The following is a 25,841-nucleotide window of genomic DNA, read 5'->3' as shown; positions in this document are numbered from 1 at the left end:
TGCCAAGTGTTGCTTACTAGAACAAAACTATGTATTTTTAATGAACCACTTGTTGAGCATGCCTCTGGGAAAGGAATTACGTTTACAGCTGTATTAGAAGAAGCAAGAAAAATCTAAATAGAACAGAATCTTCCAGACTATTAAACACAAAACCCTTGAACTCTTCATATAAATAAGAACTGTAAGTATGGAAAGGAACAAGAAAACCAAAACAAAAATCAAAACCTGGGTACAGATAAGACACAAGAAAAAAATACTAGCAGTGTTTAGAATTTGAAAAACAGACCCTGAAAATACAAGGCTTCTGCTGCAAAATCGTAATTCAAAGCATGGAGATCTTTTATACTGTACTTTATATCTGCTTTACTCAAGAGGACAAGTTGATGCACTACAGAATCTGAGCTTAGTTTCTACTGAACTACTGTAAAACTCTCTTCCAGTTTAACACTCCGTGTACTTTAACCTTTTTTCCCCTTTAATTCCTTCCTCAATGCCCTTGGCTCCAAGTATTCTTTGCAATGCTTCTGATCACATAAATATATATTCACACAACTTTAGAACTTATTTTAGAGAAATTCACAAATCCATATTAATTTTTTCCCCCCATATTTAATATTTTTCAGGTTTAAACACATGCTTCAGCATTGGAGGAAGCCTCATGCCTTGCAGAAAATATGTTATCCTCCTAGGCATCATAATTTAATGCCTTAAGAAGAAAAGCATCCAAGGTCTGCAAGGGAAGAACAAAGAATCATTCAAGGGGTTATCACAACCCTGCAAACAGATACAAAATTATGCTTCTATCACCCTAAACCCATCAGGCATTATAAGCAAAATGGACAAAAATGGACAAATACCTCACTGTTTGAGCTTTCAATAAATGATCCTCCAAACATAGCAGACATCCATTCACAGCTACAGATCAGCAGCGGCTTGTGGGCATTTATGGTTCCATCATCCAATTTAAATGTCACATCTGCCGTGGGAACAAAGAAAGATGCATGCTGCAAGTCTGTGTTTAAAGTGAAACTGTGTCTCAAGAATGTATGTTTCACTTGCACATTGTTAACCAAGGATGCCTTTCACTTCCCAAGACCCCCACCTCAAAAATAACTTCAGCATTTTATATAGATAAATAAAAAGCCTCACTTAAAAGGGGGATATTGGATATTCAACACTTTGGAAAATTTGGTTACTTATTTAAAAGCTTGTGTGTAGATTTTGAGAAATTACACTGCAGAATCCCAGTTTGGAACAGTTGGCCCTGAGGAACACTATAATTTTGGGCTCATCCCTCCTCTCATAACAGTGTAAGTTGTCACAGTTTTTGAAACCTGTGAAGTGACGGTAACACGAATGAGAAAAGAATTACTGCTTTTCCTGTTAAAGCATTTATTTACTTACCAGAAAATGTCCCTTTGCAAAGGCACTCTTTTATCCGATTAGCTTTTCTGACATGAAATGCTTTTGTAATCTCTTGATTCATGAAGGCTTCTTTATTCATAATATTCTCCACCATCATTCGCAAATCAAATACTTCCAAGATTTCAGCAATCTGAGCCAGTCTTGTGAGATCTTTTTCATTTTCATCCAGTTGCCCTGTGTACAAAAACTGCAAAACAGTTTTAAAAGGTCCGGCCTGCACAGATGAATCCATTTTTACCACAGTTACCGGACACATCCTATTCGAGACAGGATTCACTTGCATTTCCTTATGCACACTAACAAACCCCTTACCCCAGGATGACAGAGACCTGGCTGCAGAATTTGTTTCACCAGGTTCGGGTTCTAGCACATTTAAAGAGTCAGTACTTTCTGGTGGGGGAATTTTAACATCAGCAGATTTCAAGGATGGCTCATCACCGTCACCATTTGTCTCAAGGTGACTCGTCAGAACATCCTTATTTGCATTTTCTTTATTACACTGTGTTTCATCCAAGTCTGGACTTCCCTCACATTCCATTAAGAAAAGGTCATAAAACTTTGAAGAAGAGGTAGCTAGGTAAATCTTGTGAGCAAACATGTAGTCCTGCTCCTGGAGAACAAACATAACATCTGCACACAGTGGGCTGTCCAATAAATATCCAGCTTCATTCATGCTTGATACGGGACACTCAGGAATTTTGATAACCGGAGGAGGGGCTTTTGGAGGTAGGAATGGAGCCTGAAGCAAAGGTTTTTGGACCTTCTTCAAATGAGATTTCCAGAACTGCAGGTGCCTTCTGGAGATCAGGGCAGCTCTAATTGCATTGTCAAACACGTCTTTAATCCCAAACTGGTCAAATACACTGGTTTCATAGTATGGTATCCCAAGTTCCTTGGCAACCTCTCTGCCTCTTTCTGGTGGCAAAATGTCTCCTCTTTTTATCGGCCTAGGGTTAAACAGAAAGAAACCTTCTCACATACAACAATCATCACAAAGTTACTCCAGAAAGCATGGAATCTTACAAAATGTCTCAGCACCAATTCTGAGATACATATCCCTCAAATGAAACAAAATATAAAATTAAGCTAACAAAGCCCTTTGGAAATCTACCACCATGACTCCAGAGAGTTTTAGAATAGCACATACTTGTAATTTTGTTTAAGTTTGGTAGTGTCTTTGCAATGTTAGTAGAAATATGTAGAAATCATTTGCACAAAATGGAGCAAGCTTTCTCTCTATTAAAGGGAAATTTACAGTAAAAAAGTCGATAGGATGCTTGAGAACTTTCATTATTTAAAAAAGCTAACTCCCCTTTCTGCTCAGATATTCTGTCAGTATCTTTCTTTGTATCCATCATTTAAACTCAAACGGAAATTCTCATGACATAGAAATCCCACAAATATAGCTAAATGTGAAATGAGAAATATTTCTTAAGCTTATGCTTTTTCAAGAAAATAATAGCAGCCTATGACAAAAGTGTAACTGAACACACACTTCAAGAGATAGGCCCGTTTTGGTTGTAGAAGCATTGCGTAGGAACTCATGAATTTTCAGAGCAGCTCTAATACATGACGTAGGGTAAAACCAACCAGAAAAAAAGTCTGGGCTAGGATCCATTTTCCCAACAAAAAATCATCTCACCAGAAGACATGACCCAACAGCGTGTTCTCTGAGCATACCATATTGGGCAGACACATGCTGGCACAGACTTAACACACTCCAGACAGCAGCTTGCTTTGGTTGCCAGCTAATAATCAGTTCAGGTGGCACAAGTCTGTGCTAGACATGCAGAGTACTGATTCAAAGTTTATTAATGGTGAAATCAGAAAGGAGGATTAGGGCCAAAGAAGAATTTTGAGTTCTGAAAAAACCTTCCCTTTTAAAGAGTCAACCAAAAGCCCACCCCACCCACATAATGAAAAAAATGTTGAATAAAAAAACAAACCTAGGAAAACCATGTTACTGAATCAAGAATTTGAATGTAATGCAATGATATGCAAAGTTTTCTAAGAGCCCATGTAATATTAGTTCAATTACTTTATGGAAATCTGTTATAATATAGTCTTTAATTACAAGATGATGGATATTATTTCCATGAATCTGGTTTCATTCAGATTCACATGAAAGGAGATCAGAACTGAGTAGGTAATTGTGGGACTGTTTTGCCCAAACATGTGAATGCTTGTCTTTTGTATCTGGGAAAAGCAAAGCTTCTCCAGAATGACCCCAAACTCTCTTTTAATCTCAAATTTCATTTGTAACCACTTTGTTTTCTGCCATGATCTAGGATTACACTTACAAAAAATAATAATTGAGAATTAAGAAAACCTGAGTAGGATCTGTCAGTTTAGAACAGTACCTGACAGTAGCGACGGTAGGACATGATATACATGTTCACATGGAGAAAGATATCTACAAAAACCTCCAGGAACCATTACTGTCTCTATATTATTGTAGTGTTCAGGCACCCAAACAAGTTTAGATGTCCAATGTGCAAAAATATTGTGGGAAACACGTAATACCTGCATGTGTTAAAGAACTAACCAACTCAGATGACAGAATTAAAAAGAAGGAAGCATATATATTCTCATTTTATAAAAAAAGACGACCAGGCTCTTTCACTTCTCTTTTGAAAGTATTGTACCTGGTTACCAAGGTGATTTTTTTTAATTCATATTTTTGTTTAAACCTTACCTTGCCAAAGGCCGTCTGGCTCTGTTAACAGCCTCAAGATCTGCATAGCGGAGATCTAGTTGGCAGCCCACCAGGATGACAGGTGTGCGAGGACAGAAGTGCTTGATTTCCTGATACCACATTGTTTTCACATGATTCAGGGAATTAGGATTAGCAATGGAAAAGCACAGAACAACTACATCAGACCTAGAAAAGTAACAAGAGAATAACCAATTAAAAACCAACAAACATGCTTTCTGCTGCAGCTTCACCTATTTTCATAACTCGACCTTAAAGTTAGTCCACTCTACACTTTGAAAAATGCGCTGGCACCCAGATGTCAGAATACATGTTGTTCGTGCAGAGGTTTGACAGAAGCTACACATTTCACCACAAAAGCATGGGAGCACAAAGCCACATACCTAGGAAGCACTGCCCCTCTGAGCAGAGAGGTCCCTGCACATATGAAGAGACAACTGAGAAGGGAGGTAGGGTTTGCCATTCTCTGCTTTTACGCTGCAGTTATTCACAGGCTGTGATCGCTCAAGAAATAATTCTGCTGACTGGACACCTAAATTGCAATTCAAGTGTCATTGGCGCTTAGGAATTAGAAAGGGGTTATGCAAAACTTCAGAACAGCCACACAGGCAGACACAGATCGCTTCTGAACTTGTCATGGAGAAATACCTTTACCGCACCGTTTTAGATACTGAGGTGGTCTCTTGCAATGCACTTTGCACAGCAATTCTCTAATATCTTTAATAAAGAACCTGTTAGAGGGTAAATAACTGCAGAATGACCACTTCTACAATATAAGCAAAAATAAACATTGTGATGAATATAAGTTCAGTGAAGTGTAGAATAGGAGAGTGGCTTAAATCAAAGCATGACAATATTTGCAGGCTTTAAAAGGTTTTAAGGAAACATAAAGTACTTCACTAAATAAACTTGCTTTATAAATTTCAAGTATGAGGATTAAGGTTGACAGTTCATCCACTAAACCACCACCTAACTCTTGTCAGAGCTAGCACACTAGGGCAGAGAAATGCTTGAATACTTGTCTCAGGGCACTCCTAACTTGGGGCAATTTCATTATTTATAAACTGGGATGGGATGTTACAAAACAGTTCTTAAGCTCTTGGGTCTCTCATGGGGAAGAAAAGAAAAGAAGAAAAAAGTTGAATTGAAACCCTTAAGAAAAATTGCGGGGGACATTTTGAGGAGGCAACTTATTGCTACAAAATTATCAGCAGGATAAGCTCAGTAATACCATGTCTATCTCACTTCTAGCATTCTTTAATGTAGCACAAATGTGTTGTGTCTGCAGTTTGTGTAACGTACAGAGCAGCAGCAGTGAGTCTTAACATTCACTTTTTAAATAATGAAATACCTCCTCAGTACTGCTGCTTTCTACATTTCACTGAGGGCACAGATATATCCAGCAAGACCATTTCTAAAGATAGCTGCATACAACACAGGTACTGCTGTTAGCATAAATATAATGCAAGAGAAATGCTCCTGCTCCAACTTTGTATCTTACATAAACTGCAACACATCTGTCATACCTATAAACAAGGCCTTTTCAAACTGGAAAGTTATCTACTAAACAATGACGAGGTAAGCAGCTAACACAGCAGTCTTCTACATAACTGAAGCAATTACCCTTTAAACCCAAACTTGCTCTGTTCAAGGTCACATAAGAGTAAAACCTAGGCCCCAGCAGACATTTGCTTAGCTCCAAGATAGGAGGAATCAATGTACAGCTAGGATGAAACTCAATTGTGTTACACATACCCTAACCTGGTCAATTGTTGTTTAATTCAAGATCATGAGGACTGCCTGAGAGGCAAGCCTTGGCTGTCTGGCTGGTCCTAACTCTAAGCATCTTAGAGAGACAGACTGTCTTGCACCCTTCAGAAATTAATACCTAAGCCACGTAACTGCCATCACGAGTATCCAGTCCCCCTGACTCTACAGAGCTCCAGCAGGAGTCTGCAGGCAGGAGATGATAACAGCTCCCCTGCGGCTGCTGACCGATGCCGGGCTGGCCACACATCCGGGCTCCTGAGAAAAGCCAGTGATGATCTATTTCCTTTGACAGAACAGGCACAGACTATCCAGCAGATCGGCCCCAGCACAGCTCTGCGTGTGTTACAGCCCTTGCCAAGGGAGTCTCCTGTTTTTGCCACAGAGCTCCATGTAGCTCTTGAGCAACTCATCACCTCTGACCTTCCCTAAGCCACCATAAAACTGAGCCGGGGAAAGCTCGTTTCTTTACCCATAACTCACAACACACATAGCGTTGCACTAACGTGACATTTCCATCCTACTGCCTTCTGAATGAAGTGAAAAACAGAGTAAAGAGGTAAAAAAGTATGATTTGCATATTATTTATCCTGTGTTAAAACCTGGACTTCCCCATAAAATGAATATCCTAGAGTTCTATACTGAACTGGGAGAAATAAACGGCCCTGTGCCATAAACAGGATGGATGAGAAATCACTGGGTAGTGACAGAGTTCGCACGCTGAACCAGCACCACACCTGGGTCTGCAAGCTCGCAAAACACATCCACCTTATCATAATAAATTAAGTTTTCATTCAAGTCGTAAGCATGATTTGCACTACCAGCACAAACTGGAGACAGTAATATATGAGGAAGATGAACTGTCTACATAGGAATGAACATTTGGGGAAAACTATGCTTTGGAAACTGTAATTAAAATACCTACAATTCCTTTTAATGTCAAAGGCACATTTACAACTTGCTAACACCTCAGTATAAAGTTTGGTTTGACACTTGTTCATAAAAGCCAGAACCTGTCAGGTTAAAATAATGTATTAATATTTCCCAAACATTAAAAATTTACCAATGTTATTTTAATATTCTCAGGGAACATAAAAGGACAGGACTTAAAAAAATTCCAATTCATTGCCATTTTTGTGCAGTTTGGGTACTTGGAGGATGAGAAAGGATGAATCAGGTTTACTTCTGCTTTCTTCTTTCTTTCTGCAGCAATATATTCACAAATACAAGCTGCTTTCTTCTAAAAAGAAATTTCATTACCATTTCCTAGTAAAATTGAGGAACGATTCAAGAAACATTTCCAGAGACTTGAATACCAAAACATGCTTCAGAACTTCCCCGTCACACTCTTCCTAGAGCACCATCCAGCTGAAATAGGCAATAGATAAGGTACTGCGTGCATCTACCTTTGTTAAACACAACGAAAGTGTAATCATACACTTCCTGCATATACTGATGTTTGATACTGAAGCATCACAAGAAACAAAGATAAGTATTACAAATAACTCAGCACAGAGAAATGATAGCTTGGGTATCCAACACTATCTTGTAGATTCAGTGGTACATGTTGGAAATCCTTAACTCATTTATTCTTACATTCTGCTTTTCAGAGTTTTATCAGAAAAAAAATTGTGAATCATCTACTCTTAGTATTTGAAACATCTGAACATACTCAAGTATCACCAAAACTCAACTCCTGTGCGACTTGCTCTAGCACATGATCAACCACCAGTGAAACACTCTGCATCACTAATGTAAAGAAAACAGGTTTCTTTCTGCTCACTGGGGCTCCAAACAGGGGAGAACGCAATGTAAATGTGTGGGACTTGGCAGGTGGAGAAGGGGAACAAATCCCTCAGCTGTAGGAAACCACCACTCACACGTTTGTCACTTCCTGGCTGACCAGACTCCTGCATCGGAGTCTCGCACTAAAGTGTAAGAGTACCATAAAAGCACTTCAAATGCTCCCCTTGGAGTCACAGAAATAATTCTTAATGCAAAACACACACATCTGAAGTCAGCCCAGCTTAATCTAAATATAGATATGGACTTCCTATAGGAGGCTCCTGTGGGCAAAGAAGGAACCTTAGCACTATATTGAGAAGGAACCCATCTACCTAACGTAGGTATTACCTCAATGCATTCAGCAGTATTTTCCCAAACTTGGATAAGGACTCTTGATGGAAGCAACCACCCCTTTTTAGACTTCAGAGAATGAAAAGAAACCCTCTAGACAACCCAATCTGTGGCAGGCATCAGCACGTGGTGTGCTGCCATCCTGTAGGCTCCTAGCGTGTGAGTTATGAACTGTATCAGATGTACAGAGAGCAGTCCAAGCCACTGCCAAAAAGCAAGCAGTATAGCAATGACAAAGCAAGACAACTTTGAATTATCAATCTCAGGCTTCAGCAGTAGTCAAGCTGCAGGTAACCACTGTAACCATTTGGAAGTTACTCTGCAATCACTGCAACGAGAAACTCATGAGATGGGAGAGAAAAAGAGATATATTAGCTATGTAACAAGCCTTTCTGATGGAGCTGTTCGAAGCATCAGAAAAGTTAATGTTTTCTAAGTAGAGCTGTTCGGAGTAACAGAGCACTCCCCTGGTTTGGGACAGAGACTGTGAGAGACTCATCTGCTTACATGCTACGTGTGTCCCAGAGCTGGTGTAATGAGCTGCACTGCAGATGTACCTACACACCACATTGCTGATCCATCTCTCAACGAGAAACTGCTACTCATTTTCCATCTTCACTAATACTCTTATTTTAGACAGAACTTCAAGGAAACAGTAATATTAAATGACACCTCATATATTCTATGGCAAGTGTGTTTAAAAGTTTAATGTTTCATAGTCTGAATTGAGTTATAAACTGTAGTGCTGTCTGCTTATACACTAGCATGGGTTTATGTCTCATTAAAGAAACAGGCTGCCTTCTGAAATGTACACACTGCATTACCTGGGAAGTTGTTCCCTCTAGTTTATAATTTACGAGTTACTGGGGAAAATTGCTACACGCAAGAATTGCTGGTCATGTGTAAGGGGTATCATTTGCCATACAGTCATAGAATAATACTGTTGGGTTTGGAAAGGGGAAGAAATAAAGCTGTGAGGAATACAGAATGTGAAGAGGAGACATCTCTGATCTGGAAATCAATGCAGGGAGTGGGACAGAGGAAAAGGAGAAAGACTGAACTGCATTGCCATGCTATCTTCTTGTCTTTCTAGAGAACAAGCCAAAAGTACATATTTTGTTTTAAAGAGCTTAAACGAGACCCAGGAGTTAAATCTGACAGAATCAGTTTAAGGGTAGACAACTTATGTTTTGGTTGACAAAAAAAATCTGTTGCACATATTAAATAAACCAAACTTTAAGAATAGACTTGGGGGTGGATGGAGGAAGGATCCCCCCCACCCCCACCCCAGTGGATTTATCTTATTATAGTCTTTATTTTTCCCTGTTTTTAGACAGAAGCAAGGTTGAAGTAAGGGAGCCTATTAGAATTTTACAGAGCAAACACTTTGGTAGAGGTTGATCCAAATTGTTAGACTCTTGACTTTACCAGAACGGCTCATCCTTAGACATTTATTTGTCAACAAAAGGTTGTTTTGCTTTTACTCCTTCTGCCATCATTTTTGTTCTTTACACATTTCCCATAATTTTCCCAAGATTCCTCAGAGACCTGCATCACAGCTGAACTTATCCCACTTGAGAGCAGAATTTGACAGGAGCTTTCTCTAGTGTCCACCCGCACAGTCCTTCAACCACCTGAAAGGAAAGGTTGTGTAGGGCAGCAGCCTGAGTGCAAATACCAGCTCCCAAGCTCCCAAACACAGTAGGTTCAGGCAGGAGAAGGCCATCTAAGAACTAACTTGAGAATCTCATCTATGGCTTAACAAAACCCTGCTACATCTCCATGTCTTTCCAGATACATTTTGAAGAGAGATATTCACTCAGTTATACAAAATTTTTCATGCATGCATCTCACTGAGCTGAAAAAAAAATTATGCAGATAAGCAAGGCTGATAATGTTTGAAGAGGACTCAGTTTTTAGTAAATGCAGTTGCAGCCATCACATGAAATGACAAGAAATTCATTAAGTGACTGGTAAGCATAACAAAATGACCTGAAGACTTACGCACACACACTCAAAACAGATGAGAGGCTAGGAAAACAGAAATGCAGGGGGTGCCTGGCATGTGAAGAACTGAAGATATCCCGGTTAGGCAGGGCAAGACCATGCAGCGCCCTGGATGTGAGCAGGAGAATCAATTAGTTCTATACTTTACCGACAGCAGTGAAGCTTCTTATGTACTGGTGTAATATGCGAAACTGTCAAAATGCCCTGAAATATATTCAGATTTTGTGGTAAGTAGCATGCAGATCTATTTATAAAATTTCTGTAACGTCATTTTTAGTAGGAAACAACAATAATAAAAAGAAGATAAAGCTTCCTTTAAGAAAACTGCATATTTCAAGACTGTGCTTCAAAAGTGGAGAGAGTTTTCCCATACATTCCTTACAAATAATATATCATTCTTAAGTGTTAAGCATTTTAAAATCTCTTCTATTTCCTTTGAGGTACTCATGGGAAAACAGTGATGCATTTACAGAGAATGACAAAAAATGTTTTGATATCGCAAAGAATGATTAAAATATCTCATTTTCCACTGCAGAAACATGTAAGAGCTACTTTTATTGTACAAATGCCTGACCAGCGGTAATGGTAAAAAGAACGGCAAAGCCGTGTGGAGCAGTGTAACAAGAGGAAAATAATTTTATTTTTAATTTAAAGGACTGCTTACACAGTCTTGGAATTTGTTTCATTTTATCGCTGACTATAAGGAGTAAATTCACCCATAATTCTGGTTCAGCATTTACATATGAAAAATTCCACCTTAGTGCTAAATAGAAGTTCACAGTTGAAACAGGCTGCCTGCAAGTAACCATAGCATGATTCTGGGTCAAATTGTGCCAGTAGAGTCAGTAAAACTCTCTTTGGAATCAGGTATGTTTGCAGTATACACATCCTTCATAACATACCAATATATGCCTTTTCCCCCTTCCCTGGAGCAGAGATCTCAATTACTGCATTTCTAACGCAGGAACAAAAATTCTATGGTAAATTGGATTCTAGAGATAGTTAATTGAGGCCGAAATATTCTGTGTATCGCATGCAAAGTCAGGGTTTATAAAGGTAAGACACAAAGCCTGAACACCAAATCAATGGATAAAGATGAAAGAAAATGATAGAGCAGAAGAAGGTACAGGGCTAGCTGGAACACATCCAATCAATCCGGGACAAACACCAAAACTCACAATAACATACAAAGGGACTGAGAAGAATATAGCTAAAAGTGCTTTTGTAAGACATATCAGCTGATTGCTACTGCTGGCTCCAGACAGCAGTCAGAAAATGAAATAATGAGAAATAAGTTCACAAAACAGTGGAAAACCAGAAACATAGGGAAAGGTGGGCTTTTCAAACTTATTTTCTGTTATTGAAAGGAGGCAGCTTACAGATAAGAACTACAGCTGCCTCTCTACAGAAAACCAACGAATTTTCATCAAAGATACTGCAGAAGAATAAACGAAAGAAGAAATGAATCGTTTCTTTACTCCTGGACCCATCCTCTTAAAAAACCCAGGAACCAATGATCAACTAGGAAAACATATTGAGTTTAAAAGAAGTAACAAGAGATTTGCTTAAAAAAATATTTCAAGGTAGGCGAGGGATGTAATGATGGAAAAGAAAAAAAAAAGGAAGATTCAAAGCTAGGTCCTAAAATTCAGTAAAAGCATAATTCCTTATAAATACCAATAAAGAACATGGATAGGAAGCCAGGAACAGGACAAAGGAGGAGGCGAAAAGCCAGAGAATATGAAAGAATGATAGGGTTTGGTTTTCATCCAGTATGAGAGTGACTTCTGAAGTCACAGAAGACATGAAAACTGAGCATTAACAGATGCCAGATGCATCTCCTTCTCTGGGGACAAAATATGGACTTTCATATTTTTTACTTTCTTTGGCTATCACCAAAACTGCCTTCTTCTCTTTTTCTATTTTGAAAAAACTGTCAAGAAATTTTAACTGGCAAGTTGATGTCGCAAAGGTATTGATAAGAACTCAGTTTAAAACAGTTATATCTGGTTGTGCAGAGTGGTTTACACAGTCTGACATACGTATGAGGAAATCCAGACTGAGATCCCGAGACCCTTGGAGTAGAAAACAGCTCAAGAAATTCACCTAACACCTATTCACAAAGAAATAATTCACTAAGATCAAGATTTTGATGGAAAGTCACTTCTCAGGTTTAGCATTTCCAAAATATTACGATGTTGCCTTGCAGTCTTTTAGGATGGAGCCCAAATGCCCTCTTTCCACTCAGCCACTGATTTAGGAGAGCAAGAAAAATGGAAAAGTATGTAATACCACAAATAACATTTGATACATACTTTTTCACTCCAGTCAAGGAAAGCTTAAAGCGTTACAGGTGTCTATTATGGATTGATTACACATACCTCAAGTTGAGCCTCAGACACCCCCAACAGTCATTTGGCACATACCTTTTTAAAGAAGGAAGGATTCCTAACAGCAATTCCATAGCAACCTCTTTCTACTCACAATATGGAACCACGGTGTGATGCAGAGAAGAAAAGTAGCAGATCTGCATTAATTTCACTGGCTTAAGCATATAAAGCATACACTTTCCCATCGACCGAGTCAAAAAGCCTCAAATGTTAATGTAGTTAACAAAAGAAGAAAAAACTAGTCATACACACACCATATCAGAATAAAATTACTTGAGAAATCTATTTCTGTGAACCTCTCTGCTTATTCTAGTCTTTCTTGGGACTGATCTGAGTCAAACTCAAAAGAGGAAAAAAAAATCATAACAAATATAATTTTTTTTTTTTTTTTACAGGAGTTCTTCTGGATTGCTTGATGATGAACCAAATAGCTTATAAACCACTGTAAAATAGATGGGGAGGCTCACAACTTTTGGTATTTGAAGATGATGTGAAGATACTGCATATCGCTTTTTTGTGGCAGCAAAACATAGCAAAAGGAAGCAGCCAAGGTGGGAGACATCTGAAAACAATTGGATAACCCACTGGCTGACCCTTTGCTAACAAAGCACAAGACTGTCTTTATGTCTCTTAAGTGCTATTGCTGCGAAGACACATTTCTGATGATCCCCTCCAACCCACGTCAGGAGATGGCTCGTAAGGTACGTGGAAGGAGGAGAATTATTGTGACATAGAAACAAGGATAGCAAGACTGCAGTGGAAAGTCTGGGCTTTCATTCAAAGCACTTCTGAAACCTTGGACCTTCTCTGAAGAAGGGAGAGTAGCTGCTGGCCCACTCTCAGCTTAGGCACAGGCAGTGAGTGACAGAGGGAACTGATCTAACTAAAGGCAAACCGAGTCACTCTGTGAAGACACCTACCTCGCCACCACTAATCTCATTGAATTTGCTTAATACAAATACTGTTTTACATCAAAGCTACCTGGGTTTTGTTTTTATAGAAATATCATCATCGCTGTTCTCTAAGAACAAGAAACAGGAAACAAAACAACCCTAAAGAGATAGGTGGAAGTCTTCAAATATCAGTGATAAACCCCTCTTCTCATGGACCCTTTTCAGCAGCGTTCAGAAGGTATACTTCTATGGATTCAATTACATTGAAGTAACTGGTTAAGGGAATTGTAATCACACAGAAAAAGACAAATGCATGTGTTCCTCTGTGTACATACAATACCCACAGGGCTTATGAAATCCATTCACAACAGAGGAAATAGTCTAAACATATTTTAGGAGGCTCTGTCAGCAGTCTCACAGCAAGGCTCATTCACATATCTAAGTCATGATAGAAAAAGCTGTTTTCTGTCCATGCTGTATGAACAGATTTTGTTTGGTCTACAGCTCATATTGAAGTTGCAAGTAAATAAATCATCCTGGCTGTATTAGCTGACAAACCACATCCATGGTATTGAGAATAAATATTTCATTGGGACTGAATTAACTCTTTGCAGATTTCTACTCATGTTTACCCATACTAGAGCTGCACGTATAAAAAAAAACAGGATATACAGGATATTAATCAAAATGTAGTCACACATGTTTGCCTGAACAAAACCAGGATGCAAAAGGAAAAAAAAAAAGTGCAAGCCAGTCTTTTTCCCATTTTACTTTCAGAATTACTTTGAACACGATGTTGACACTGTCATTCAAAACCAGATTGGACAGGAGGATAAAGGATAGCGCATCCTGACAAGTTGAAATGAAAATTAAGATGTTTTCATGCAATTTTGTGCCTCCCAGGGAAACTGGTACCTAGTAACAACTTGAGCTTTATATGAAGTTCCCACCTGATTTGCAGGCTTAGAGAATACAATAGCACTGAGACTAGACTGTTATTAAACAAAGAGGTGACTAGAAGCTGGAAACCAATATGCTAATCATAACAAAGACATTGTCACTTTACAACATTTTGGAGTGATTTTGCATCAGACAAAACCCTGTGGGACAAAATCAACAAATGACTCTTTGGCATCACATAGTGCCTAAGCTGAACTGAACAGGATACTTCCAAAACTAAAACACACACTCTAGTTTAAGGAAAAAAAACCCTCATGTCATACTATAAAACTGCAGCAAATATTTCCACAAGTCTCTCCAGCCACATCCCCCTCCCTCCCTTAAGCTGTCAGGAACTGCTTCCCAAAGCTCCTGGAGGACTGTGATTATTAAACTAAACACCGCACAGCAGAATGCAAGCTGGATCTCACTCTCCATACTCTCATTTTAAAGGATGGCAGTAGAAACATTAACTATTCCATCGTCAGTGGCATTCAAATATGTTTCTGTCACACAACAATAGTGGAAAACACATTCTTTTTGTCATCCTCCTTTCATGTTTCTATCTGTGAAAAATAAAAAATTAAGAAGGATTTATCTTTGCTGCAAGTCCCAGTTCACCCTGTCATCTATAATCTATTTATGTAACATTTTTTAAAACTGTATGGAACAATCTTTTCCAACAAGCAGTAGGTGGATTAATGACCTGCTGGTTCTTGTCACACCACGTTTAGGACAATTAGAGGTCTTGGCTGAGTGTTTGGCTGAAATAAGCCTTCCCCTACACAGGGGACATATGCATAAAAAAATTTTGAAGGGAACCAAAGGGTTATATTATTATATGATCCTTCACACCATCAGAAACATGGGGCAATTGTAGATGTAGCCTTGAGCAGTTTGGCATAAAATACGTCTTTCACTGTACTGCAAGATTTGACTCAGCTATGAGTAGGCTGTAGTTCAATGTACAGAGGTGATTTAAAATCAGTTCCTATAAATGTGAACATTCAATACTGGAAATCTCTTTTTAAACTGCTAAAATAGATACAATACTAAACAATTGGTTTTAAATGAAACATTAAAACCTCTTGAAATAATGAAGTACCTAATCAGTACTTACAATTAGGAAATTTTACACTGAAATTCTATTTATAAAATAGTTTCTTTAGAGTTTCGAGTTACTTTCTGCATTAACAGACTTGCAGAAAAACCACTAGCAGAACAGGTTTCCAGAACAGCCTTTTTAAGTCGATCAGGGTATAGCAAACCCAATTCTACATAGATTCACTTCTGCTAACATCACAAATGAATCACTGTGTTCGTATGCTTAATCCCACAAGATCTCAAGTTATTCACATCTTTTTTGGCGTTTCAAGATTAGAATCTAAGTATGTTGTTTCCCCTCTCTCCCGTCCGTCCTGTCAGTAAACATGGGATCAGAGTGCAGAACATGCCTGATTTTGTTCTCCTAATCTCTAGTAATCTTCTCAGTGACACAGTATCTGTTGCAGAATATCAGGAGGCCACATCAAAGAGGAACAATTAGTGGAAATGTTAAGTTACATCCACATTTATTAAAGAAGGTTCCATATGCGTCCAAAAGGTAAAACAATATGTATTCCCATACTTAAGTGGCACTAATATTAAGGTCAATATTACCATAAAGTCAGTAACTTCTCTCACTCACAAAACTGATTTATAAATGGTACAGGTTGTGCAGCCCAGATGTGTTGCTACTTTAGCTCCTGACACAAAATTCAAGGTAATTCATGGCTCTGAAAACACAACTAACACAGTGCTATATACAAAGGAGGGTTTGTCCAAACTGCCACATGGACTTTTACAGTGTGAAAGTTTAACTGGTGGATTCAACCAACAGAACGCTCTCCAGCAGTTCTAAGGGGTAGAGAATAGAAAAGGCTGTCATCCTTCAAGGTCACTTGTTTCATCAGGTAGCACAGAGAGGAGAAAAACAGTAAGACAGTACATTTTGGCAACATGGAATCCAAAGCTAGGACAGACCCTCAACAAAGGGCATTCCCAGCTGGAAAAAAAAAAATATCTGTCTATGGAAGTTTGATCATCTGCAGTGACTGAAACAGATACGAAAAGAATATGAAAAATTTCAAAAGGTGAAAAAAGTGCAAGGACTGAGACCTCACTCAAATGCCAGTTATGAAAATATCTGTCCAAAATCCATCTTCAGCTCAGTATTTGCCCAATACAGGTAATCTGCTCTCATTATATGTGTATTCAAATGCCTGTTACTCAGCTGTTCTGTTGCGGCCAGATCTAATTACCATTAAACAAAATTGAATAACTATCACTGGCTTCAGTCCTTGTTGAAACTATCCTGAAGTTATATTGTACATGCTGGAAAAATCTGAAAATCTAAATTACATTTTTTTTTTTAGAATTTCCAGGTTTAATCAATTCACTAGCAGGCACTTGATACCTATAGAAGAAAAACCTTTCATGAAATTGGTTCTGCTCTCAAGAGGTTAGCTGCCCATTCAACATCACAGGATTTAATAAAGTAAATATTTCATTGAGTACGAGTGATGTTTCCCAACATCTCTCTCTGTTAGTTGCTTGTTAGGCAATTATATCATACACTGCCTATACAGGCAGGGAATGCTGATGTTCAATTTTGTAAAACAACAATCTCATTTTGGGGCACGTTCTTTAAAATTTGAAATAGGACAACAGTTGTGATAGAGCTTAGCAGGCTGTTCAAGGAAATGTAGTGTAGTAAAACTATGCAGCTTTTTAAATATTTATATCTTTTTAATCCTTGCAGCAGATAATCCTCTTTGCAGTAGGCAGGAATATGAATACCCTTGACTGTTTTTAAGTCCTTGCTTTTCCAAATTAAGATTTACAGGTTTTTTCTGCCCCAAAATTCTACTACAAGTATTACTTAAAATTTTGCTTGGGTCAATTTACCTTCCATAGGCAAAGCGCCTGTCTTTGTGGTGGTCCCCAAATGTATCCCACAGCCTGAGAGAAACACTCACTTCATCCACAACATCTCTTGAGCGTTCAAGCACCTAGAACAGAACACATATAACATTCTCTTTCCCTCCATCAAACAAGTACATTTCTAATTTGCTCCGTAAGAAGGTCCAAAGCATACTAGACCATGAGTCTATCGCATATAGTTTTCAGCAAATACTGTATTTTATAAAACTGGCAGAATACACATCTTTCTAAAAATAAGTCTGATTAAAAAAATAACTTTGGAGTGAGAGACTCGGGGAGATACATATTAGACCATGGGTGCAGTAGAGACTTGTGAGCTTGTTGCTGCATCCTGACAAAGAAAGGCTTGCCAATAAATAATAGCACAACCTCACAGCATGTGTTCCATATTTTGTACACCTGCAGTCCTTACCTCTTGGCAGACACGGTACTGATCGATGGCCCAGACAGTTGGTACGTGAGTTGCCAGCAGCTGATACTGAGTCAAGGTTGTATTGCATGCTCTTGCACAAATTAGACGAGTCTTTCCCACTGCATTGTCTCCAACCACCACACACTTGATAGTTTCAACGTTGGGTCTTTCGTAGTCCATGTCAGTGTCCATTTACCAAAAACTGTAACAAGACAGTTAAACTTGTTTTCTACCACTGTTCAAAAAACAATGCTATTTAGAATCAGAGCCTTCTGCTTCCACTTCTTGAGAGATGCCTGAACAGAACAAACTTTTAAGGAAAAGCTTGTTGCAAACTGTACCAAAGCTAGCTAGACGTTCTTTTAAATACCCCACAGTTATGCAAATGCACAACTATTTTGAACACATTTGGTTTATGCTGTTCACATGCTATTTTCACTTTGGCATCTGTAAACAGAAGCCTGTTTGCAGAAGATAGATCTTGGTGAAACAAGGACAGGTAGCACAAACTTACCACTTGCTAACACTTTTTAGGCCAAGAAGGAGAAAAGACTGGACAACAGTGGGTTTAACCTGAAGCATACCAGTATAAACCTGCCTTCTTTAATCTTGCCCATTCGGGATTTGATTTAGGGCTGTCCAAACAATATTGCTAACAGCAAGTAACACAGATGGTTTTAGTTATATGCACACAATCAAACTGACTTGTAACATGACTCCAGAGAGACTCTGTTCTCTACAAACCATGACTCCCATTATATCCTGCATGTATCACACTCTCTTAAATTTCCAAGGAGAAGTTTGTACAGATCATGGACTAAAATGAAACCAAACAGCCCAGCAGAAACTTGCAAATACACATCTACACCTACAAATTCTTTTTCACATGACAATGGAAAGGGAAGAGAAGATTTTTTAAGATACTATCCTCACAGAAACCTATTATTGAAAATATTTACTTAAATATTCTATGGCAAGATATTGAACAAATGCCTGGATGCAAATGTAAGCTGGAAAAAACTGATGTTTGAAAAACTAAAAACAACCCTTGCATGTTTACTACAGTCTGGCATTTTCATAAAAAGGGATATGGGATCATAGTTTGACACATCTGATTTTGATTTTCTAATGTCTAGTAGTCTGGTGAGCAATCTGGTCTCTGCCAGGGAATTGTAATCAAGGAGGGAGAAAAGGGAAAATGCAAGGCACCAACGTGTTCAAGAAGGCTTGGGTAATAATTATTTCCTCAAGGAAACTCATAGCAATTTAATTGACAAAACACAGGTCATCATCTGGAGTGATGGTGTCCTTTTTCCTGAGAAGAAAGCGCTACAGATAAAGAAACCAAATGATTTGTTTTAATACCTTTTTTAATATTCACATCTCATTCACACATAAATACAGAATATATATTAACTGTCAGGCTGTTTAAAATAATAGATACAAGCTATTTTGGTGTCCATTTTTCACTGTCAGAGGCCCTATGTTCTGATTTAAGAAAAAGCATGTTTAGTAATTACTAGCCAAACACTATTTTTAACTGCATTCTTTCATTATTTAAAGTGATGTAAACCAAGAAACAAAAGTCAGAACTAAATGTTACCCATTTATTTAAAATTTTGAGCGTGGACTGCATGCTAATAGCTATACCAGCTAAGGTACAGTTATAATCTTTATGTATGTGTGGACAGGAGGAGTTAGGGACCACATAGACAGCAAGGTGCATGGGTGAGTTTATGCCACTACTGTGTCACACTGGTATTGTTTTCACAGACACTGAATGTTTCTGGAAATGCTAGAGCACAGAGACTAGCCTGTAAAAACATATTTTAGAGTTGTGCTACGTTAGACTGAAACATGGGCCCAGAAACTCTTCATCATGGCACAAGTACATGGTTGCACAACCAGAGCCTTGCAATCTCAAATGTAGAGCAAATAACATGGCCTCAAACATACATGCACAAGATCTACTGCATGTCAACCTTAACAGCCTTGTGATACCAACCTGCTATGTTGGCACAGAGGTTTTAGCAGATAAGGAAACAAAGCTATTAAGATATTGCCTTTATCCCTTCATCTGAGTTGTGACCTGGCATCCTGAAAGGTTACTAGAATTGCGGTAAAGGACTACAGAGGCTTCCAGTTACCTGTCTGCAATCCAACCACAGCTGCTTGTTGGATGCAAGCTCCTACGAGGCTGATACCTGCGATGGCCCATGGGCTCTGTACCATCTCCGTGACTCCAAATACAAGAAGAGAAATGAGAGCTAACTCCTCTTTCCTCCTCCACATCCTTTCCAAGAATATAGCCATGATATAAACAAAAGTACAAAAACAACATGTTTTTTCCACATTACAGAGAATGAGACACATTTCTACATCGTAGCCTCAAAGGCAGAGCCCTGAATGAGTAGCAAAAACCCAAGAGGTTTCAGTATGTGATCTAAAAGAGTTTCATTTCAAGTCTGAGAATAAACAGCAACCCCTGACATAATATCTGGTATTAAATTACTTCATATTTTATTCATGCATGGACTAGACATCACAGATGGAACATGGAAATGTTTACAAGGCTGGAAAACAAAATGAAGGAGTGTGGCTAGCCAGTGTGTCTGGTTGGTTTTAAACTACCAAGCAGAGAGATGCCAAAACAATTTTTCTTCCAACCCAAGATTCCATTAAAATGTTGTTACACAGATTAGCTGATGTTTTATATAACAATCTGATTTTAAAATCCTTCAAGAGTTCTTAAATGGTAGTTCTGCAGAATTGCACTTCAGTCACTCACAAAATATGTATTAAGTACAGAGTCTGGAATCTTAAAAATATTTCTAAGAGGTTAACAAAGCGACTTCAAAATTAATAGGCAAATCTAAATAAAAGTAACAAAAGAAATCAGTGCAATTATTTGCAAATTCTAGAAAAGGAACACATGAAAATAAAGTCTAAAAATTATTATTTTTTTAAATTTCTGATATACTTACTAACTTAATTAAAGGAAAGTTATCACAGATCTCAGACATGATCAATGGCAGTCTAATGAAGATATTTTTAGTGTGACTCAATACTGCACAGGACAGAGATTAAAACAAACTGGGAATAAAAACAAAATGACAGCTTTGTGGCTATGTTAAGGGAAGTTCTTAAATCCATTCCAGTATATATAGGGTAGCTATGTGTTAAAAATGTAGATAATTTTAATATTGTTCACTAGTTTTCAGAAAGGGATTAAAACAGAAATAGCTCCTGAGGAGACTGACACACAGAAGCCTGCACACATATTCAGACACCTCAAATAAAAACAGATGCTAACAGCAAATTACAGTATAAACAATTAGCAAAACATGTGGATTAAATGCTTACAAATGTAGCCAGAAGCCTTCTGGCTACTGGAATGATTAAAGCCAGGAATATGTACAAGATCTTAAAAATACAGCCACGGTTAGTTTTTTTAAGGTAGCCTCTAGGTTAAGCTTGTGCTAAACCTATTATATAATCACACTGATTAAAAATGCCAAACGTATGTACAAAACTTAAATGAAAAGAATTCTAGACTTGAGCTCTGAGAATCTGGTAACATCTGGGAAGATCAACTGGAACTGAAACAAAACTGGTTAGACAAGAGCAAACCAGTATCTACAAAGCTTAATAAAAACAAACCAGCATAAAATTCCAAGGCCAGTAAAAAACTTGCTAAATCCAACCTACAACCTGCAATAGTTTAGTTTACCAACAAAACAAAATAGGGTAAAGTAAGAGGAAAGTTACTGGAAGTATGACCAGTCTCAGAGAGGACACTGCCAAAAAAGCCAAAGACAGAAAGGCCATCAGATGAGCAGCAGCAAGAAATCTAGCAAGAAATCAGATATGGCTGTCCCAAAAGAAAGCAGCGAAAGGTTCAGCTGCTTAGTCCAGTTCTAAAGAAAGATGAGCAAATGGATGGAAATGAAAAAAGATACCCGCAAAAATAACACAGGATCTCAAAAATCTCTTAGGATGTTTCTATTTCTACATTGTCACCTGTGATTGTTTGCAGATGAAGAGGAGACAGAGGCAGCCATAAATCAGGACATGTGAGTAGACTTGAGTTCTAAGATAAAGCCATTTAATTAACTCACTTGGTTAGCCGGAAAAGAGCTATTCCAAATAAAGCTGATTTATTTCCAAAGAAGTACAAGGTTACTGTTCTGAACCATGGCTTGCAGATGGTTACGGTCACTGATTTCTTTCTCTGTTTCTCCACCTCAGAGTGCTGTAGGGTGCTTGGGTTTTTGTTTAGTTTTTCCTCGTTGCTGAACTAAAAAACAGTTGTGGTTGCCATAGCATGCAGATCCTTCTGCCTAGCCAGCCTCAGTAATGAAATGCTGCCTTTCTAGAGAAATTTTCCAAAAGATGTGTAGGTGAAGCATGCCACTTGATTATCTAGTCCACTGGTACACAGGTTAAACACAACAGACACCCACAACCTCTCTAAGATAACCAGATCTTAACCATGAACTTGTTTTAAGAATGCAGTTTAATATATTTAAAGCTATAATTGCATTTTTCTCCCCTGGAGAGAAAGTAGATGAAGGTCCAAACCCAACAGCGAGTTCCCTGTGCAGGATCAGGGATCCACCCCTATGGATCTCACTGCCAATGCAGCTAACTGCCCGTTTTGAAATTTCCAGGTATTTTCAATCACCACTTAGTCAGCATATACAAAACATAACCAAGATTTTTTTCAAAGAGTCATAGCTAATTTGAAACCCTTTTCTCTTCAGCAAAACACCACAGACAAATCACTAAGAGTGTCTACATTAATCAGTGATTATGGAGTGATCCTGCAGGATTTTACTTCTTAGCTCAGTACTTAAACACGTCCCGTAAGACTGAAACTCTTAGCATGAAAACAAGCAAGCATGTTACTTAGTTCTTGTGTTAAGAACAAACTCCAGCTGAAGGTTCAGAGTGACATCCTGTAAGAACGAGGCCCGCTCAGTAAAGTTTTCCTTTAAGTTATTCCATGAAAAAAAAAAGAAAAACAGTAATTCCCACCTGTCTCAAGTAATCTGACCAAACATGCAGACCAGGAAGTCCTTCAAACAAACAGGCTGCCAACCACAATTATAACATCACAATTTTATTAAAGGAATCTAATGGAAAGAGACACCAAAATCTACCACCACTTAATATGAAAGGTGTGAGTGGGAATTATTTGAAAAACTCAGACCACCAGTAAGGTAGTAAGACCGTCAACATTTATCCCTGAAAAACGCACTCTTTTGAAACTATATGAAAGAGGTAGGTACTCTATATTTCAATCTAATCTGGAGTATAGTTTTGGGATGATTCCTTCAGAGAGCCATTACGCAATAACATGTCAAAAGGGCTATAAAAAAATTTACGAGACTATGCAATGCTCTTACCTCCATCCCCAAGTTGGAAAATTACTGCTTGCAACCATGGAAACTGGAAAAGTAGATGCAAAATGCCAAGTTGTTCAGGCGCTGAAGTCACTACCTTACGCTGCAGAATCCCAAGGCACCAGCACGCTGGCAAGGACCAAAGAGCACATGAGCCAGAACAAGCCTGTGAAAGGTTCATTCTCAATATACAACCTGCTATGTGTTGTTTCAGAATCTTTACGGTTTACCACATATATGCCAGGCAAAAAAAGCAGGGGGACTTACTGTTCATTTGTGCAAGAGCATAGAATCCACAGACAGATCTGATTTGGAGAAAGGTTAAGGGCCAAAAGGCTGTTTTGTGGTTTGGCTCAATTAGATCAATGAATTTAGGGCCCCACCAAGTATATTTGTGAAATAAATCACAAGTATCAAGTAACACATAAACTATACCAGGTGCTGAAACACCACCACAAAACATTTTGTACAAGGTATAAATTAATATTAGTATTTTATTAAATTGCAGGAGGGCCAATGGGGAGATTGCTTTAAAATGAAAAGCTATTCCTTGTCAGCATCAAAGAACTAGCTGGTGACAAAGGGTGATAAGACTCAAGGTGGAAGAAATCACTAGGTCAGCAGGGGACAAAGATGGGCATGATGTGTATCTGGCTGGATTCTCATCCAGGATGAAGAGGCTTTGCCCTATTGCCATTATTCAAAGTTCTGGCAGTTTACATAGAAAGACTGAAAAGGAAGAGACTGATGCAGAAGGAAGAAATTCAAGATTAACTCTGGAATTCATCAACTACTTGCCCTACCTGGCCCATCCATTGACAGAAGATGACAACAGATAAAACCAATGACTGGGAATGGAGAAAAGCCCTTGTATTCTAAAGTTAACCTGATCTCCAACATGAGATCCTTGGATCTACCATGGGTAAAAAGAGAGGAGTAGCTGACTGAAATGTTGCTTCACTGCATGATGTGATAAATAAGATAACCCTGGCTGTTGCTGCCCACAAAAGAAGAGCACAGGTCAGCAGGAACACCTTTATCTTTCACAAGGGCAGAACCTGGTTCTACCCTTTATCAGCTGTTCTGGGACAGTTGGGGTGTTTAAGCTTAGGGCTGAAACAGAAATAAATCCCACAGAATGCTGCTGGAAGTTGATACAGCTGGAGAAAGTAAACACTGAGGTTGTCATCAAGACAGACTGCACTTGTCTTGCCTGAACCAGCTTCTTTCATGATAGCTTTTGGCAACAAGCGTCAGATTTAATCCTGGATGCTATCCCTTACTTTGTATTACCTGCTGAAAGACGTTCTCAGAACCCTCCATTCAGCTGCCATAATCCCTGCTGTATCCCTTAAGTTTAAAAGGGAGCAAAAAATTGACCATGGCCACACACAGAAATGAAAGGAGCAGCCTCTTCGGAAGATGTGAAGTTGAAGACAGAACAGATGTCTCTATGTTTACCTAGAAAACTTCTCAGTCAAATCATCACCACAACCTTTGTAGAAACTGCAGAGACAAGGAATTCATGGCTTGTAGTATCAGAAGCCTGTCAGTCTGCTCTTTCTCAGCCTGCTTGACTCCAGATTTGTTTGCTTCTAAAGGCTAGTTATTAGGACCCTTTGTCAAGCCCAACCTACCTCTGTGACGACATAACACCTTTTGATCAGAAGGATGAGCACATAGATGACCAAAACTCAGGGATACTAGCAAAATACGAATTCTTCCCACATTACTGTATAAAACGGACTGCCCTGAAGCTCAATAGCTGAACATGAAAACATCCAATTTTAGGTACAATAACAGGTTCTGTTGAGAATCCTGAAAACGTGCAGTCCACAAGGACCCATCTTTGCGTTATACAGTCTATCAGACCACATAGAGATCCAAATGCAAAGCTCAGCATTAAATTTGAGCTACATAAATTTTCTGACAAGTTCCTGAAGACCTAAAGGGCAGAAATCAACAAGCTGATTACACTGAACAGCTTACATATTGTTTTGACTGGTGACATACCTTGTGATATCCTTTTTGATTAGATCATCTCTCCAGAAATCCACACAGCAGGTGAAGGACATTTAACAGTTTCAGAACTGCGTGAGAACCTGGGATGAGTGCTTTCTATATGGTAGGAGAGCCTGCAAGATTGCCACACCTCCCTTCACCAATCCTTCAGAGTCTACCTCAAGAACAGGTCACGACACAGAGCAGTCCCTTATGCCTCCTTTTGTTTCTTCTTTCTTGCTGTGCAGAGAGATGTGAGGAAGGGTGACCACACTGGACTCACCCCTGGAAAGAGGGATAAGAATCCATAGCTGGCACCTGGCTGATTTAAGGCTTGCACTTTGGCTTTGTGGGTATGTTTTGTTAGGATTCCAGATACACCTGTCTACAACTGACTGTTCTTTCCATTTACCAGAGGCGACCACAGCAGGCACAGGGGACTAGGCAGTGACCAAGATCCGGCATCGCTGTGGGTCACAATCAGTCATATCATCACAAACTGAAATTAACTGTGGCTGACATTAATAAAAGTGGCTGAGAACCAAGAAACTGAAGAATGGACAATACCCATTGATGGTGATAATCATCACCAAACAGCTGGTACTTTGTAAAGCAGCCACCCATAAAACACCATTGTGTGCTGAGCCCTTAGATTAGACCTCCTTTGGCAACAAAAGATTACACTGCAGGAGCAGGGTAAGGGTGCAGCTCTACTAGCATTTTAGTCCATCTCAGGAATACCTTTTTGAAGCAAATAACCCAGTTGTCACC

At 38.7% G+C, this 25,841-nt stretch overlaps 1 protein-coding gene across 3 annotated transcripts in view; it reads right to left on the bottom strand.

The window, feature by feature from the left end:
* The window catches only part of RHOBTB1 (Rho related BTB domain containing 1), a 54,489-nt gene that overhangs the window by 7,862 nt on the left and 20,786 nt on the right, over nt 1-25,841 (bottom strand). For 2 of the 3 annotated variants that reach the window (XM_075109602.1, XM_075109603.1), the window contains 5 exons: nt 17,665-17,866; nt 17,217-17,320; nt 4,121-4,306; nt 1,405-2,372; nt 858-976 (listed from right to left, as the gene is read on the bottom strand). In XM_075109602.1, coding sequence (XP_074965703.1) covers nt 858-976; nt 1,405-2,372; nt 4,121-4,306; nt 17,217-17,320; nt 17,665-17,856 — 1,569 coding nt within the window. In that variant the 5' untranslated portion in view covers nt 17,857-17,866. Of the gene's footprint in view, nt 1-857; nt 977-1,404; nt 2,373-4,120; nt 4,307-10,196; nt 10,253-17,216; nt 17,321-17,664; nt 17,867-25,841 lie in introns of those variants that run through there. The other variant, XM_075109604.1, reaches the window with a different exon arrangement.

Source organism: Phalacrocorax aristotelis, chromosome 14, assembly GCF_949628215.1.
Source record: "Phalacrocorax aristotelis chromosome 14, bGulAri2.1, whole genome shotgun sequence".
Classification (NCBI taxonomy): domain Eukaryota; kingdom Metazoa; phylum Chordata; class Aves; order Suliformes; family Phalacrocoracidae; genus Phalacrocorax; species Phalacrocorax aristotelis.
The sequence above is the reverse complement of the archived record's forward strand: the minus strand, read 5'-3'. Positions and strand labels throughout refer to the sequence as shown.